This window comes from Eumetopias jubatus, unplaced genomic scaffold (genome assembly GCF_037043125.1).
Source record: "Eumetopias jubatus isolate StellerSeaLion01/CBP00866 unplaced genomic scaffold, mEumJub1_p1.0 scaffold_6, whole genome shotgun sequence".
NCBI classification, from domain to species: Eukaryota; Metazoa; Chordata; class Mammalia; order Carnivora; family Otariidae; genus Eumetopias; species Eumetopias jubatus.
The window spans coordinates 40,885,551-40,902,102 of NW_028274812.1; the positions used below are offsets into that span (position 1 = coordinate 40,885,551).

The following is a 16,552-nucleotide window of genomic DNA, read 5'->3' on the forward strand; positions in this document are numbered from 1 at the left end:
CATGTAAAATTATCATACAGTGTGTTAACATTAGTTTCAGGTGTACAATATAATGATACAACAATTCTTTATATTTCTCAGCATTCATCAAGATAAGTGTACTATTAATACCCTTTATCTATTTCACCCACCTCCCCTCTGGCATCCACTAGTTGGTTCTCTGTATTTAAAGTCTGGGGTTTTTTGTTTGTTTCTTTGTCTTTTTTTCTTTGTTCATTTGTTTTCTTCCTTAAATTCCACATATGAGTGAAATCATATGGTTATTTGTGTTTCTCTTATTTCACTTAGCATTATACCCATTCATTATTTAAAATCAACCTGTGAATAGAGAACTGATATTCTCATTTTCTTCTAGTGAATTAGTTATAAATCTGTCTTTCCTAAAACTGTCCTAAAGTCACATAAACTGTTTCTTCAGATGCTCTTAAATGATTTCATATATGAAACTTTGTTGAGTGAATATTTATTAGTAAATTGTATTTCTATTTCTTTTAGATTTTGGTTCTTTAAATTTGCTGCAGCGATTGCTATTATTATTGGGGCTTTCTTCATTCCAGAAGGAACTTTTACAACTGGTAATAAATCTTTTCTTAATTGTGTGATGTTGATGTTTTATAAAGAAACTGACATAACTGTTACCTGGGACTGTAACACTACTTGCTTTGTTTTTTTTTTTTTGTTTTTTTTACCCCAGTTGGCAAAATCAAGGCATTTGTGTAAAATATTATTTTCCCTTTCGTGTATTGTATGAAGATGAAATAATAAAAAGTGAACCAGCCACTCATTTGTATATGTTTTTTTTTTCTTTCAGTGTGGTTTTATGTAGGCATGGCAGGTGCCTTTTGCTTCATCCTCATACAGCTAGTCTTACTTATTGATTTTGCCCATTCATGGAATGAATCATGGGTTGAAAAAATGGAAGAAGGGAACTCAAGATGTTGGTATGCAGGTAAGCTTTGTCTTACAGAGCATCTTCAAGGTAGATGAACTCTGAAGGTGAGAGCATATATGTAGATTCTAGGGAAATCAAGATTTTTATGATGTAAGTTTTTGTGAAGCAGTGTTTACTTCAAAAGTTTGTGAGTGGCATCTTAATCACATTGTGTCAACAACTTGTTGAGATAGCTTTTAGGGAATCAGAACATACCCAAGAGCCAGGAAATAATCCAAAATACCTTGAATGGCTAAAATAGATGTTGCAAAGGCTACTGCTGACAGTATGTACTTTTTACAGCCTAATTTCCTATTCTAGAGCAGGTTAAAAATATTAAAGGGACTAGGACTGCTAGAAATAAACAGTGGCATCATTCATAAACATCAGCATGCAGAAAAAATACGAAAAGCAGCTCTAGAACATTTCATTTTATATAAGTAGAAAGATGCCTTTTTGTGTCAGTAACACATAAGGGGATTCTTGTAGTAGTGTGACTGTTTTGTTTGTAATGATGAGCTTGAGTCCAGTGGTTTTACAGCAGAACAGGGATCAGAATTCATTGGCTTGCCCCAAATGATGAAAAGGAGGGAAGAGACTTGGGTTAAGTGCATAGTCAATCCTTGTGCAAACAGAACTGTGATGAAGACCCTATTTAAGGTGTGCATAGCTGCTGCTCAGTTTCATATAGTAGTTGCCTTATGGAAATGTGGGCTCAGTGTTGCTTAAATTTTTTCTTGATTTATTTCAAAAGAAGCCATAAATCTAAATTTTTATGTGAGATGATCTGAGTTTCAGCTAAATATTTTAAATCAGATTGAAAGCTATATCCATTGTATCTGTTAGCCTGGTATTTCTCTCAGAACTAGTTTGTGGTATTTGAATCTCGGTGGTTAAAATAGAGTTTAGTATTCAAAGAAATAAGCTTTAGTCATTTGGGAAATTCACTTTTATAGAACACCTCATTCTTTAATGCAAATCTAATGCAAGTTTCTGTTTTGTTCCCTGCTGTATCAGCAGTGCTTAGAACTTTGTAGGCATTTAATAAATACATGTTGGGTGGATCCCGTCAGGCACATCTGCATAAACACCTGTATATGGAGCACATATTAACACAAAAACAAAACATTGTATGTGTTTTAATTTACATAGAAGAAACTTGGGTTGTCTTATTAAATAATAATGATTTACTGTTACATAATAAAATATTTTTAAAAGATAATTAGTTAAGGGGTGCCTGGGTGGCTTATTCAGCTATGCGTTGGGACTCTTGATCTCATCTCAGGTCTTGATCTCGTTGTGAGTTCAAGTCCTGTGTTGGGCTCCACACTAGGCATGGAGACTACTTAAAAAATATATTTCTAAATAAAAAATAAAGATAATTAGTTAATAGAGAAAAGCATTGTTTTGTGGGCTTAGCATTAAGTACTTTTCCTTTTATTTTTCTGTATTTTGAAAATTATGGCTAATGTATGTGAATGTGTTTGTAATGGAGCTATTACTATTAATAAAATATTTAATATGTCACCTTATTGTCCTTGAAAATACTATAGTGAGCTCTGTGTGAAGACTATAAAGTCACTGTGATAAAGTTCAGAAATATTCTTCTTTGCTTTTATAGCCTGCATAATGCTGACAATGGTAGTTGCTTCAAATACATTTTGAATAAAATGATTGTTTTTAAAATGAGCCCTATGCCTAATTCCTGATATTCGTGATAAATTCTAATTGTCCAATTATATTTCTTTCACAGCACTGTTATCAGCTACAGCTCTGAATTATCTGCTGTCTTTAGTTGCTATCGTCCTGTTCTTTGTTTATTATACTCATCCAGCCAGTTGTTCAGAAAATAAAGCATTCATCAGCGTCAACATGCTCCTCTGCCTTGGTGCTTCTGTAATGTCTATACTGCCAAAAATCCAAGTATGATCTTTATATCATTAGTTTTTATGAAACTTCCATTTTTCTAAGTTTTCCCTAAATCTTGAATGATGTCAGAATATTTATTTGTCTTGCTTAATTTTTCTTTGTAGGAATCACAACCAAGATCTGGTTTGTTACAGTCTTCAGTAATCACAGTCTACACAATGTATTTGACATGGTCTGCTATGACCAATGAACCGGGTATGTTTTGTTTGCTTAGGTTCTTTTTAATGAATTCTACAAGTTTTTTTTTTTTTTTTCAAAGATGGTCATTTTGAGAAATTAAGCTATTTAAAAAATAAGCCTCTAGGGGTGCCTGGGTGGTTTAGTGGGTTAAGCATCTGACTCTTGATTATGGCTCAGGTCATTGATCTCATGGATCCTGAGATCATCCCTGGGTCACTCAGCAGAGAGTCTGCTTAAGATCCTTTCTCTCCCTCGGATCCTCCCCCCCACCCCCCACCCAACGCTCTCTTGCTCTTGCTTTCTTTCTTTCTAAAATAAGTAAATCTTTAAAAAAAAAAATAAGCCTCTAGAGAAATAAACAGTATGGAAATAATACCATTTTCGTGTTTGATGTACTATGTATTTTTTCACTTTGTTTCTTTCACTAATAAATTATAAGAAGTTAATGTGAAAATTATAACAAATATACCTAATTTGTACAGTCATATTTATGATAGTATATAAAGAAAAGCTGTTAATATGCACCTTGATTCATTGTTAAGCAGTTTTTTTTTACTAATTAAGATATTATTTTTGTCTGTGAGTACCTTGCAAATGAATGTAATTGGGCTCTCTGATGAATCTATAGGCCAGTTACATTGTATTCCATGAGATTAGAAGCCAGTGGGGTGAAACAAATTAGCGAGAAATTAGTTACTGATTTTGAAAATGAAGAAAATGTTCCCTTTTACTTAAAAAGAAAATTATCTGAATCTGATTTCAAGTTTATAAACTTTATATTTCAAGTTTATAAACTCAGTAGGTACTTTATCAATAGTTGGAGGAAGGCTGTTTTTAGTATTAAAGATTATTTTTGTTCAGGTGCTAAGTGGTTAGAAAAAAAATTTTATTAATTTACTTTAGAGCTTACTCTTACCTGAATTGCTCTAAGATAAGAATCATTTTTTTTCTTGTTTATTTTTTCCCCTAATTAAGGATCGTTTCATTAATAAGATGGTAGTTGATATATCTGGCTTTGTGGGAGAGAAAAACATTTGGATACTCCAGTGAATACAAACCTTACTTTTTCTTACGAAAGTTAAGAAACAGTACAGATTAGGTCATTATGAGTTATTTGGACATTTCCACAAAGCATTTGTTAAAATTCTAGTAACTGGTAATTTTATGTGTAAGCTACCTTGCTTACATAGCAACATACTTTGGCAAGTTTATAAATTTCATAGTCACGGTTCTCTTACAACGTATATTAGGAAAAGCCACTGAGATTTTCGTTTAGAACACCTGAATTTTATTCCTAAGTGTACTAGAGTTTTATTATACTTAGGAGACCTCATCTAAATTTCACCTATTTTTTGATCAATAGAAAGCTTAATATCTCAGTTCTCTAGGTTTAAAATGAAATTACTTGATTTTTCTGGGCACTTCTATAAAATTAGCAGTATAATATTTAAAAGGTCTCATCAATAAATACAAGTTATTTCAAAGTATTTTTTCTTATATTTGTACCTTTTTCCAGGAAAATTTTTTGAATATGCAAGGGAATAAAGATTTAAAAAACAAAAACAAAAACTAGGCCCCCAAAATAAATTATTTTTTATACGAGTTCTGACATTTTAATTTGACCTTAATTTACATTACAGAAACAAACTGCAACCCAAGTCTACTAAGCATAATTGGGTACAATACAACAAGCACTGTTCCAAAGGAGGGGCAATCTGTCCAGTGGTGGCATGCTCAAGGAATTATAGGACTGATCCTCTTTTTATTGTGTGTGTTTTATTCAAGGTAAGAAAAATTGTGGGTTTTTTTTTAACAAGAAATCTAGCCATTCATTTAAAAATCATTTTTTTAAAATACCCTTTTTCCTTCTTTCTTCCTTAACTGTCTTTTATGCAGCATCCGTACTTCGAACAACAGTCAGGTTAATAAATTGACTCTAACAAGTGATGAATCAACATTAATAGAAGATGGTGGAGCCAGAAGTGATGGATCACTGGAGGATGGAGATGATGCTCACCGAGCTGTAGATAATGAAAGGGATGGTGTTACTTACAGTTACTCCTTCTTTCACTTCATGCTTTTCTTGGCTTCACTCTATATCATGATGACCCTTACCAACTGGTACAGGTAATTATATTTCATGTGCGTGTGGAAATTTTGATGTTTTTCATGATTGCATTGCAAAGCATATGGTATGAAGTACTTTTTATCCTCCAGTGTATTTCAAAATTTACATCTAAATGAATAATGAGATCAGTATGAGAAATGCAATCTTTCCTTCCTTGCTTTGGCATTAATATTGAAATACTTCCAAATCTTGAAGAGATTAAAATCAGAAGCTTCATGAAATTAACACATTTTTTACAGAAATTCCATGTTAATAGTTGATTCAACACAATGCTTTATTTTTTTGACACTCTAACCAATCCTTGACATGGCATAAGATAAATCTTTTTCTCTATTTTGTTCAAACTACTGTTAAAAGCACTTAAGTTTTCAGAATTAAGACATACATTAATGTAGATTAATATAAAGAATATGGCTACTCTAAAAAATTGGATCCTTAGAACTCTCTGTAGCTGTAATTTATGCTTTTTTTATCACTTTACAATTTATAAATCTTTCTAGTAATAGGAAGGTAGTTATTTTGTTTTCAAGAAATTTCTAATTTTGTCGAAATGGTTAGGTTACTGAGAGATTTAATTTAAGATTCAAGTTGAACCATATGGTTTGGAAAGTTCTGTTTTTAATAATTTATAAGCAGAATACCCTTCACAACTTGTAAGAGGACTTTGAATATCAGAAAAAGATGTGGAAAAAGATTCTTCATTTTAAGAGCACACTTTACTGGCATTTACTATTGAAAAATAAGTATTTTTAAAAATTCCTACACTGCAGCATATTAAGTGATAAGAATCCATGTAGTGTTCAGTAATTCACAGCTTTGGCTGTCAGATAATATTAAACGTTAAGACTTCAGATCGGGGCACCTGGCTGGCTCAGAGGAGCATGTGACTCTTGATCTCAGGGTTGTGAGTTTGAGCCCCATGGTGGGTATAAAGATTACTTAAAAATAAAACAAAAAAAAAAAACCCAAAACTTTAGATGAAAATATTTTTTGTATGTTTCATTTGCACAAAAAGGTAAATTTGGGATGTATTCTGAATCTCTTAAATCTGAAAAGGCTGAAGGTGGGAGAGTGGTTTCCATATATACACACTTTGAACAGATTATACTTTCTATACAAGATAGGATTGAGAAGTCTTTTCAGTCCCTTTTCCCCTGGAGGGAGAAGCAGGCTCCCCACTGAGGAAGGAGCCCGATGCAGAACTCGATCCCAGGACTCTGGGATCATGACCTGAGCCGAAGGCAGACGCTTAACCAACTGAGCAACCCAGGTGTCCCTAGGATTGATAAGTCTTTTTTAACAGCATCTTACTTATCCAGGCATCACACTCCATTTCTCTGCTGTCTCTGACTACTAAGGCAAAAATACAGGTTCCCCCCCCCACTGTTATAGTTTGTATTATGCTATTTCATTTTTATGAAAGACTTATATTAGTACCTGTTTTTGTTAACTGAAAGAAACCCAGAGAAATTTTGCTTTTAAGAAAAAAGCCATTTACCTTACTCATATAGGTATTTTGTAAAAGCAGAGTGGCCTAACAGACTTTCAGAAAGTGAGGACTGTACATAAAGAGCCTCTGAGTATTAGTAAAAGGGCTACTTCAGAGGCCAATGTCCTTTTAAAGGAAATTCTTGATTTTTACCTTCACATTAGCTCTTGAAGTAGTATGGCAAGCAGGGCAACAGATTAGCTCAGCAATTGTGTATCTGTTATCACAAACCGTATACAAAGAACACCTTTGAAGTAAAGCGAAATAAGTAGCATGATAGCTGATAATCCAAGCCTTTCCCTTTCATTTTTTTCTTAAATTTTAGGTACGAGCCTTCTCGTGAGATGAAAAGTCAGTGGACAGCAGTATGGGTGAAAATTTCTTCTAGTTGGATTGGCATTGTGTTGTATGTTTGGACACTAGTGGCACCACTTGTTCTTACAAATCGTGATTTTGATTGAACGGGACTTCTGGCATGAAAGTCCCACTTTGATCATTGCTTGAGATTAACAGTATTCCCAACTTTTGTAAAGTTGTGTATGTGTGTGCTTCCCATGTAACTTCTCCAGTGTTCTGGCATGAATTAGATTTTATCGCTTGCCATTTTATTCATTGTATTCTTGCCATGCACATTGATAAGTGTGTTAGAATGAATTACAAAGGGAGAGATTTAGGAGTCTGGTGGTGAGTTAGGAAAAGTGGACATTGTTAGGTTTATCTTTAGCTCTGTGCCTGTGAAATTAAGAGTAAAAACAAAACTGACAATTTGATTTTTAAATTGTGCTAGTCCCTAAGCTGTTTTAGAAGGTATAAAAGGAAATGTATGGCTGCCTTTTGAAATATTTGATGCCTTGCCCTACAAGAGACTGCAAAGAACGTGGCTGTTGTAAAATTGTATAAACAAGTTGTCTGAAAAATCTTTTCAGGTTTTTCCCTTGATGTGAAGATAAGGAATTTATACAGGTAGGGAGTGTTTGATGGACAACAGTGTAAATTAGTATGGAGATTAAGAGACAGAGGCTTCCTAGAAAGATTGGTGGCGGTGGGTTACTAATTTGAATACCCAGTTAGGGTTGTAATCTTCCCTGGGTAGGGATGGCCTTTCATAACAACATACCAACTTTGTTTTAGTCTTTATAAACACTTGCAAAAGTATAGGTTCAATGGAGATGTTAGGAACTCTGAAGGATTTAGACAAAGCTTTTGAAAAAGATAATCGTGGGTTAGAAGGGGCACTTTGAAAGTTCATTTTGAAAATCAAAGGTAGTAAACTTTTGACAGGACAAAACTAATATACTAAGCCTCAGGAGATACTTAGGTAAAATCTAGTCCAATCCTTCATTTTAAAAATGAAGAAAACTGTAGCTAATCAGTGACCAACCTGGGAAATCCCAAGTTTCCCCCAAAACAGCTGGCATTCTTTTGGCATTCAAAAATAACTGCTATTCAAAATACATGCATAATAGATTATACACCTCGTTTGTGGTGGATAATTTGTTATGTGATTTGCTGGTGTCCAGCTTGCCTTCTACCCATAAACTGAGGCCAGGAGAATGATGGAATGCTATAGATATAAACTGCTTATAGTACACTATACAGTTCAGAAGATGTTTAAAATGCTTTTGTATTTGCTGCCATCTGATTGAAATATATAGTTTATTATAATTACAGTCGTTCAACCTGAAAATCAAGCAGTATGACAGTTAACTTAGAAACTTACTTGTACATGTTATTAGTGTCTTAATCTTAAAAATCTACATTTGCTTCTTTTAAGGTATTTATTAATGTAAATGAGAGATAACAATTCAACTTAATTCCCCAACTTTATTCTGTGTTGATACTGTGTTCCATCATTTTGAATGGCTGTGTTCTATCTCTAAATAAATGAATTCAGAGAAAGTGTGTGGTGTATTAATTCTTTAGCAACTCAAATTTAGGTGGCTGTAATACTCAGACCTACTTTTTTCTGTGTATAAAAGAACCTGAAACAGGGTTAACTGTCCGTTTGTGTGCTGAACACCTGAATTGTTTTAAAGGTGGCAGTTCTACTCTTTTGGTCCTCTGTAAGTAACCCCTGAAATTGGATCCCAGGTAATTAAAGTGATGTTCTCCTAAAGAACCTTTAGTAGACGGGCCAGTTTAGTTTGGAGAATATTTTTAATTCATTTGATAAATATTCTATATGTCTCCTGTAGGCATTTTCCTAAGTTGCAAATGGATGCTTTCTGACACAAGATGACATAAAAAAGTCCCTTAACACAACAAAAAATAGTAATGAAGTACTCTATTCCATATGAGTTACCAAGGGTTAGTGTACTTTATTCAATAATTTAAAATGGTATGATTTCTCCAATATTACAGGCAAGACAATGGCTATGGGCATTTTCTCAGAAAAATCTTAATGTTCACACAATCTATACAAGAACATCATCCATTGCTTTATTCGCAATACCCCAAACTGGAAACATCCCAAAGTGCTTCAACTCGTCAATGTTTAAACACACAGTGGTACATCTATACCATGGACTACTAAACAATAAAAGGAATGAACTTTTGGTACACAAAACAAGTTGACTGGATCTCCAAGGAAGTATGCAAGTGTATTAAAAAGCCAATCCCAAAAGGTCACATAGAGTGTCACTTCATTTATTATAATACACTTTCAATGATGAAAATAATCAGTGGTTCTTTGGAACCAGGGATTAGGAGAAGAATCCTTGTGGGTGGGTTAAATGATTAGTTCTGCAAGAAACTGCCATCTTCCAGAGTGTTCACACTATCGATGTATGAACCAGTTTCTTTGCATCCCTGCCAGCATTTGGGGTCACTAATTTTAGCAATTCTGATAGGAATATTGTGTTACCTCATTCTGGTTTTATTTTTTTTAAGATTTATTTATTTGACAGAGATAGAGCAGGAATACAAGCAGGGGAGTGGGAGAGGGAGAAGCAGGCTTCTCACTGAGCGGGGAGCCCGATGAGGGGTTCAGTCCCAGGACCCTGGGATCATGACCTGAGCCAAAGGCAGACGCTTGCTTAACAACTGAGCCACCCAGGTGCCCCTCATTGTGGTTTTTTTTTTTTTTAAAGATTTTATTTGACAAAGAACATAAGTAGGCACAGCAGCAGGCAGAGGGAGAGGGCTCCCCTCTGAGGAAGGAGCCCGACGCAGGGCTTGATCCCAGGACTCCGGGATCATGACCTGAGCCAAAGGCAGACGCCCCTCATTGTGGTTTTGATTTACCTTTCCTAAATGGCTAATGATGTTGGATATCTCATTTGCTTTTTTGCCATCTATAGGTCCAATGTCTATTCATGCCTTTTGGCAATTTCGTAACTGGATGGTTTTTTATTGTAATTTGTTGAGTTTTGAGTTCGTATATTCTAAATACACACCTTTTATCATATAAATGGGTTTGCAAATATTTTCTCCTAGTCTGTCTTTCCATCTGAACAGACAGGGTCTTTTGCAGAGCAAAAGTGCTTAATTTTGATGAGCTTCAATTTATCAAGATCTAACATGTTTTTTCTTGTGTTGTAGTTCCTTTATATTAAACTTGTCACTACTTGGCCAGCTCAACACACTTTTTAGTACAGCTCTGTAACACTCTGAAAGCATCCCCATTTACTGGGCAGATGATTTTCTGTGTTCTAAGATGTAAGATGATAAAGAGAAATTTTTGTTCCTTATTAGGGTTCTCCAGAGAAAAAACCAGTAGGATACTTTAATAAATGGTGAAAATGGCACTTCACCCCTGTGGTCTCTCTTACCCCAAACCCAGTAATTCCTGTCTAATCATGGGAAAAACAGGAAACCCAAATGAAGGTCACTCTACAAAATACCATGCCAGTACTCCTCAAAACTGTAAAGGTCTGGTTTATTTGTATAGTAGTTTGATACCAATTCCATGAAATTTGTTCATTTGTTTTATGGCCTAATATATAACCAATTCTCAAAAGATATTTCATATGTGCTTGAAATGAATATTTAGGCTCTAATTTTTTTTATTTTAAAGATATTTATTTATTTGAGAGAAAGAGAGCATGAGATGGGGGAGGGTCAGAGGGAGAAGCAGACTCCCTGCTGAGCAGGGAGCTCGACACGGGACTCCTGGAACTCCAGAATCATGACCTGAGCTGAAGGCAGTCGCTTAATCGACTGAGCCACCCAGGTGCCCTAGGCTCTAATTCTTAAACGTAACATTCTATGTATGTACATCACAATGAATATCATTTTGTCATCTTCCCAGTCTGCAGACTGTTTTCACATTTAAGCCTTTTATCACTTGAGCATACATACCATCCCTATGAAAAACAAGGTGACACACCCTAAAGGAACATACAGCTCTGTCATATGTGTGGCAATACTTATAACCGCCCCCCCCCAAGTGAAAGAAAGTTATAAAGGGGATGAAGATGGGGGAGCACTCAAAATCAATGGTCTTTATACTGTGGTACTTGTTTTCCAAACAGTACAGAGACTTCCTCTGGTAAACAAGAGTTTTTAGAGAAATCAGTTTCCAGATCTTCAATTGCCTTATTACTCCTTCCTGAACTTGGATCTGCCTGAAAAGATGCCTTAAGGACATCAAGGCATCATCCCTCTCAACAATTACTTTCCACCTTTAACGAAGATGTACCTCTTAAACATTCTGAATCTTACCAAGGCACTTCCGATAAAATCTCGAACACCAAATAAAGACAAAATTTTAAATACCGGTGAGAAAGAATGACACTAGGGAGAAAAAAATCCTGTTGCAATTCAGGTAGTTTCTATTTTTTCACTTTCAACGAATCAAAAGATGATCTAATTAAGTCACCAGCTGGTAAGTCATTAAAAAATAAAATAGTTCTAGTATATAATTCTGAAGTTCAAAGGACTGAGTGATGGTGCTATAACAAAATTCCTTCCATCATAGACTTTTTGGTATTATAAAGTTTTTAAGAGTTGAATACTTAGGAAAACAAAAAGGAATGAAACTGATGCTCTTACAGTGATAATCTTCACCTTCAGATACAAAAAAATTGGAGAAGTACTCTTCCCCACCCCATCAAGACCTGTTCACTAAAAATGTTATTTCTGATAAAATTTTACTGTTTAATGTTTGCTAAAATTTGAGTATTAGCGAACACTAAGATCAACCAAAAAAAAAAAAAAAAATCCAAAGGCAGAACATAGTTTGTTCTCCACTCACCTGAAGTCTACAATGGGTGTCCAAGATTGATGGGTGGCTCTCTTCTAAGCAGTGATTCAGGAAGCCAAATTTCTTCCTTCTTGAATGTATACTCAGAAGCCATATACTCTGCATCAGGCTAGTGGAGGGGTAAAAGAGCAAGGAGGATTGCAGAGGGGAGGTTTTCACAGACCAGACCTGGAAGTTCTGTACATCACTTCCGATTTATCTATCAGAGGTTTATCTGAGGCGCGATTATTGCTATTTATCAGAACTCAGTTACACAGCTACCCTGTTTACGAAGTAGTAGTAATCTAACTGCATGATAGAGAAAATGGTTTGGATAATTAATACTGTCTTGATGAACTGTGTGTAATTGGACACAAACTTCTTTAATGCTTAGAAACTTAAGGTTATAGGAAACAATTTCAAATTTAGTTGCAGAGAAGTGTGACAGTATCTTCGATGTATAACTTTCACACGTAACAAATGTAGGATAAAATTCTTGGGAGAAGTGGAATGGATGATGATGGATATCAAATCAATATGGTATTTAGATTCCTTTAGATACATTTTAAAAAGCATATAACTACGTTTAAACAGTAACAATTTTATTTTTAAGTGGTAGTATTTATTAACAATACCCTAAATTCCTTCCAACTAAAGATGAAAAATTTTAATTTCAACTTAAAAAAGTACTAGAAGGTATTAAGTTTTTCAAGATTTTTAGAAGACTTCTAAAGTTCCAAAATGTCCCCCAGGAGAAGAAACTTAATCATATTCCACACTGAAGAAGAGAAGGGAATAAGAAAAGTCTCTAAAGTTCTCTCTCTCAGGCTCTAAATTCTTGTTCTCACTTTAACAACCTCTAGGAAAGTGACCTCTATAGCTTATGTAGAAACTAACTTCTGGGGACTTGAATTAGTTCACCAAGATGCCACTGTCAGAGCCAAATGTTTTAAGATCTGCGAAGGAAGGGTTTCCTCTCTCTCTGCTAGGCTTTACTTTGAATATTTACATCATAGTAAGAGAAATTCCAGGATATAGAGAGACAGAATATTGCCAAGAGGAAGGCCAAATTTGTAATTACTCATTAAATGGCCCTATAAAATATTCAGATATAAACTGCTCTGCTTCCAGCCTTCTGCCTGAAGGTAGCATTCAACTTGATAAAAGAGGTGCCTGCCTTGCATTAAGCCTCTATAAGCCTACTGAACAACTATTCCAAAGGGAGAAAGTGTTACTGTTTCATCTTCTCTAGGGGCAAAAATTACAGGTCTTTGGGTGGCATCCAGTGATAATGTTCTTATCTCATTTGGGACAATGAGAGGCATACTTCTCTTAGTTCTTTATTAGAAATATAGAAAGCAAGCCAGTATAATTTTTTAACACAGAAGAACTTAAAACACATTAAGTTTAGAGACCTTATGTTCCTTCCTTCTTGTAATACACAGTCTATCTTGAGATGAGGCACGAAGATCTTGGTGTGACTCAATAATGGACAACAGACAGTTTACAATTAAAGTCTATCTACTTCCTATAAAAAGGAAAAATTTTTACATGTGGGTGTCACCTCTAAAGAAGACACATAACAGACACTAGTACGCAACATTCATTATATTTATTTTACTAAATAGTATGGTTCAAAAAAAAAAACACAAACAAATCAGAAAACTTTTACTTAAAACTAGTCCAATGAGATGGATGGGGTTGACGCCATCCCATCCCCCTTCTTTTTATGTGTATGGAGCTGGAGCCCTATCTGACAGCAAGCACTCAGGTATACTTTGCCTTTCCTTTGAACATGAATGAACTTCTCTGAACAAGAGACAAATGAAGTTTTACAAGATACAGGCACTTTATGTTCCCAGTTTTAAAAATAAGCCAAGTGAAAAATATTTGATAAAAGTAACTGGAACAGACAAAGGTTTAAGAGTTCTACCATTAGTTCTAGTGACTTACACTCAATGCAAACAGACAGCATCAAACAAGTAAAACAAACAAAAGTTTAACTGGGGTTAATGGGCATATATGTAAAAAAGAAATCCAAGTTACTACAAGTGGAGAAAAATGGCCATTTGAATCCAACTTAAAGATAATGCCAACAATGTGCATTAAATTTTGTGTACCTACGTAGCTGAGTAACATCTGAAAGCTTTGCAAGAGTGTGTAAGTGAGAAAAGCAAAAGGTGCTTTTGATTCCACAGTATCTGATTAAACAAAACAAAGCAATTTACAAAAAAAAGTACCAAATGATACTTTAAAATAAATAGTTCATCATTTTGATGAATATATACATGTAGAGTCCACTTCCTGGGGATTTAGCTATCTAAAAGGGGCATATCACTATCCAGAGGTGCAGGAGCAAGTTCACATAAATAAAACAGTGTGGCTTCACTAGCTTCGGCTTCAGTCAATGGCTCCAGGCGAACAAGCTTACTCTGGGTTGGCTCTGGATCTAGGCTGCTATCCAGAAGCTCATCAACTTCTATGGGTTTATCTACAGAGGACATAACTTCTGATGATGCTGTACTCCCCTGTTCAACAGTAGAAGCAGGGTTCCCATCGAGGAATGCAAGAAGTGGAAAGGCAGTGTACTGGATAAGCTGCTTATCTATAATAAAGATTAGAAAAATGCTCTTTTATCACCAGCTTATACAGAGTTCAAGCTGAAGGTGGAAAAAATGGAAACAGCTGTGCATATATGCAATCACTACCCTTATACACCCAAACAAGAAATATACTTTGTGTCAGCAAATTTTAAAATGTACTAGTCGGAAGAGTTAAGTCTTTTATTCAATAATTAAGAGAGTTCTTTCAGTTCTCCTAAAGTTAAATTAAAAAAAAAAAAAGACTTAAAGAACTAGTACCTCACCAATTTAATTTTTTCTCTAAGCTGAAACCTTGATACATTATGCATAGAACTGAGAACAGTACATTCTGTGGTCAATTGTTAAATATGGCAAAGACTTTCCTTGGCTCACATTAGTTTCTATGTAGTACTCTTAATTTTAAAAATCTGTAAAAACTAATACTACATTTATACCTACCTGTTTTGGGTTTAGATTTTCTTCCCTCTTCTGAAACTGGCTGAACTACATTGTTCTTGGTAGTTTCTAATCCTTTATTCTCAGACTAAAAGAAAAAAAATAATATAAAAAATACTTGTTTCACATTTTATATATTCCTAAAACAGCAAAAATAAAAAAAACTGGTACAGTATGTGAATATTGGTATATTATCTGAAATAAAGGGGAAAGGGGAGCACCAGGAAAGATGAATTAGAGAGACAAAGAGATTTGAATAGGTAAGACTGGTTAAGAGACCGGTTAAGAAAACTACTGCTATCATCAGTGGCTGAAACAAAGAACCTAAACTAGGAATGACAGTTAAATACGAAAAGAAGGGGCATTTCAAAAAGAACAGACAGAATTTGTCACAGGTAAAAGATGGGAATGAATCAGAGATGGCTGGTTTCAAACTAAGAGATAATTCTTTAATCAATTAAACTCAAACAGTTTTGATTAAAAGTATGTATTACTCATCTCTCTTCACTCACAAACAGAATACTTAGCATAAGTGAACATATTTAGAGTAGCTCAGGATGACATGGTGATATCCTTAAAAGTACTATTTCTGTATTTGGAAGCCTCAAAGTTGAGGTGAAGTTTCTTCATTTCCTTTTTGAGACTCCTGCAAGTTCTTTTCTGTCATTTAAATTGCTTCTTTCAACCAGTCTTCTCTCCTCACATCTGATTATAAAGGGGATTAAACCTTTAGTGCTGTTTAGTTCTTCAGTGCTCTTTTCAACGATGTTCAAACTGAGGTGCTGAGGTTCAAAATTTTCCCTAAATAGCTGTAAGTCCCAGACACCTGCATGCTCGTTAAGTATATACGGTGTAAAAAACATACTAATTCCTATGATTCCCCTGATATTCATCATAAAATGAAGCAGTGCAAGTTTCCAGATTCAGCAATAATGGCCCCAAGGTATAATAAACTAAACCTTTCCAAAAATGTACATAAAAACATTTCTGATTTAGCAATTGCAATAAACATTAATGCAATAATACCATCATTATTTTTTACTTTTTAAAATAGGTAGTTTTCAAGGGTGCCACTGTTGTTCTAAAACATATGAGAACGAGGATGACAAAGGGGATTCATCTCCTGTACAAATTCTTATTCATTAGTAGTGACCACTTAGATGGCTCTACTGAAGAGTACAAGTATCCTGATTTGTTAGAAAAAAAGTGTTGTAATCTAGGTTAATACAATACTTGTCATGAGCAAGGGAATGACAGCTGATGTGCCAATTATTTGAAAACAATCTAGATTTCAGAACTATAATGAAAAGTCATTTTCTTTCTATAGCACTACAGAACAATATGCAATTTGCTGTTTAACTATTCCTGAGAACTTAAGGAATTAAGCAATTGGTTTTGGAATAAACAGGATAATCCAAGAATAAAGAATGATTCAATGTGTAGCAATAAACAAACAGTGTAGCACATTCACTAAATGAATGCATGATATGGGTTCATTCACCTTAAGACCTAACATTTAATAATACCGTATTTACTGAAACCCAGTGTGTTGAGGTGATCCATAGAAACTTACAATATAAATCCAGGCAAACTGTGGTCCACATGCCGAATTCAGCATGCTGCCTGTTTTTGTAAATAAAGTTTTACTGAAGCACAGCCACACTCGTTCTTTTAC

At 34.6% G+C, this 16,552-nt stretch overlaps 2 protein-coding genes across 4 annotated transcripts in view; one reads left to right on the forward strand and one right to left on the reverse strand.

The window, feature by feature from the left end:
* The window catches only part of SERINC1 (serine incorporator 1), a 42,885-nt gene extending 34,329 nt beyond the window's left edge, over positions 1-8,556 (forward strand). The window contains exons 4-10 of the mRNA XM_028117019.2: positions 496-575; positions 812-949; positions 2,685-2,854; positions 2,965-3,055; positions 4,681-4,825; positions 4,937-5,167; positions 6,983-8,556. Of these exons, the coding sequence (XP_027972820.1) occupies positions 496-575; positions 812-949; positions 2,685-2,854; positions 2,965-3,055; positions 4,681-4,825; positions 4,937-5,167; positions 6,983-7,118 (991 nt within the window). The 3' untranslated portion in view covers positions 7,119-8,556. The remainder of the gene's footprint in view (positions 1-495; positions 576-811; positions 950-2,684; positions 2,855-2,964; positions 3,056-4,680; positions 4,826-4,936; positions 5,168-6,982) is intronic.
* Positions 8,557-9,718: 1,162 nt separating this feature from the next.
* HSF2 (heat shock transcription factor 2) overlaps positions 9,719-16,552 on the reverse strand; it is a 36,960-nt gene continuing 30,126 nt past the window's right edge. For 2 of the 3 annotated variants that reach the window (XM_028117087.2, XM_028117086.2), the window contains 2 exons: positions 14,881-14,965; positions 12,535-14,444 (listed from right to left, as the gene is read on the reverse strand). In XM_028117087.2, coding sequence (XP_027972888.1) covers positions 14,152-14,444; positions 14,881-14,965 — 378 coding nt within the window. In that variant the 3' untranslated portion in view covers positions 12,535-14,151. Of the gene's footprint in view, positions 11,970-12,534; positions 14,445-14,880; positions 14,966-16,552 lie in introns of those variants that run through there. The other variant, XM_028117088.2, reaches the window with a different exon arrangement.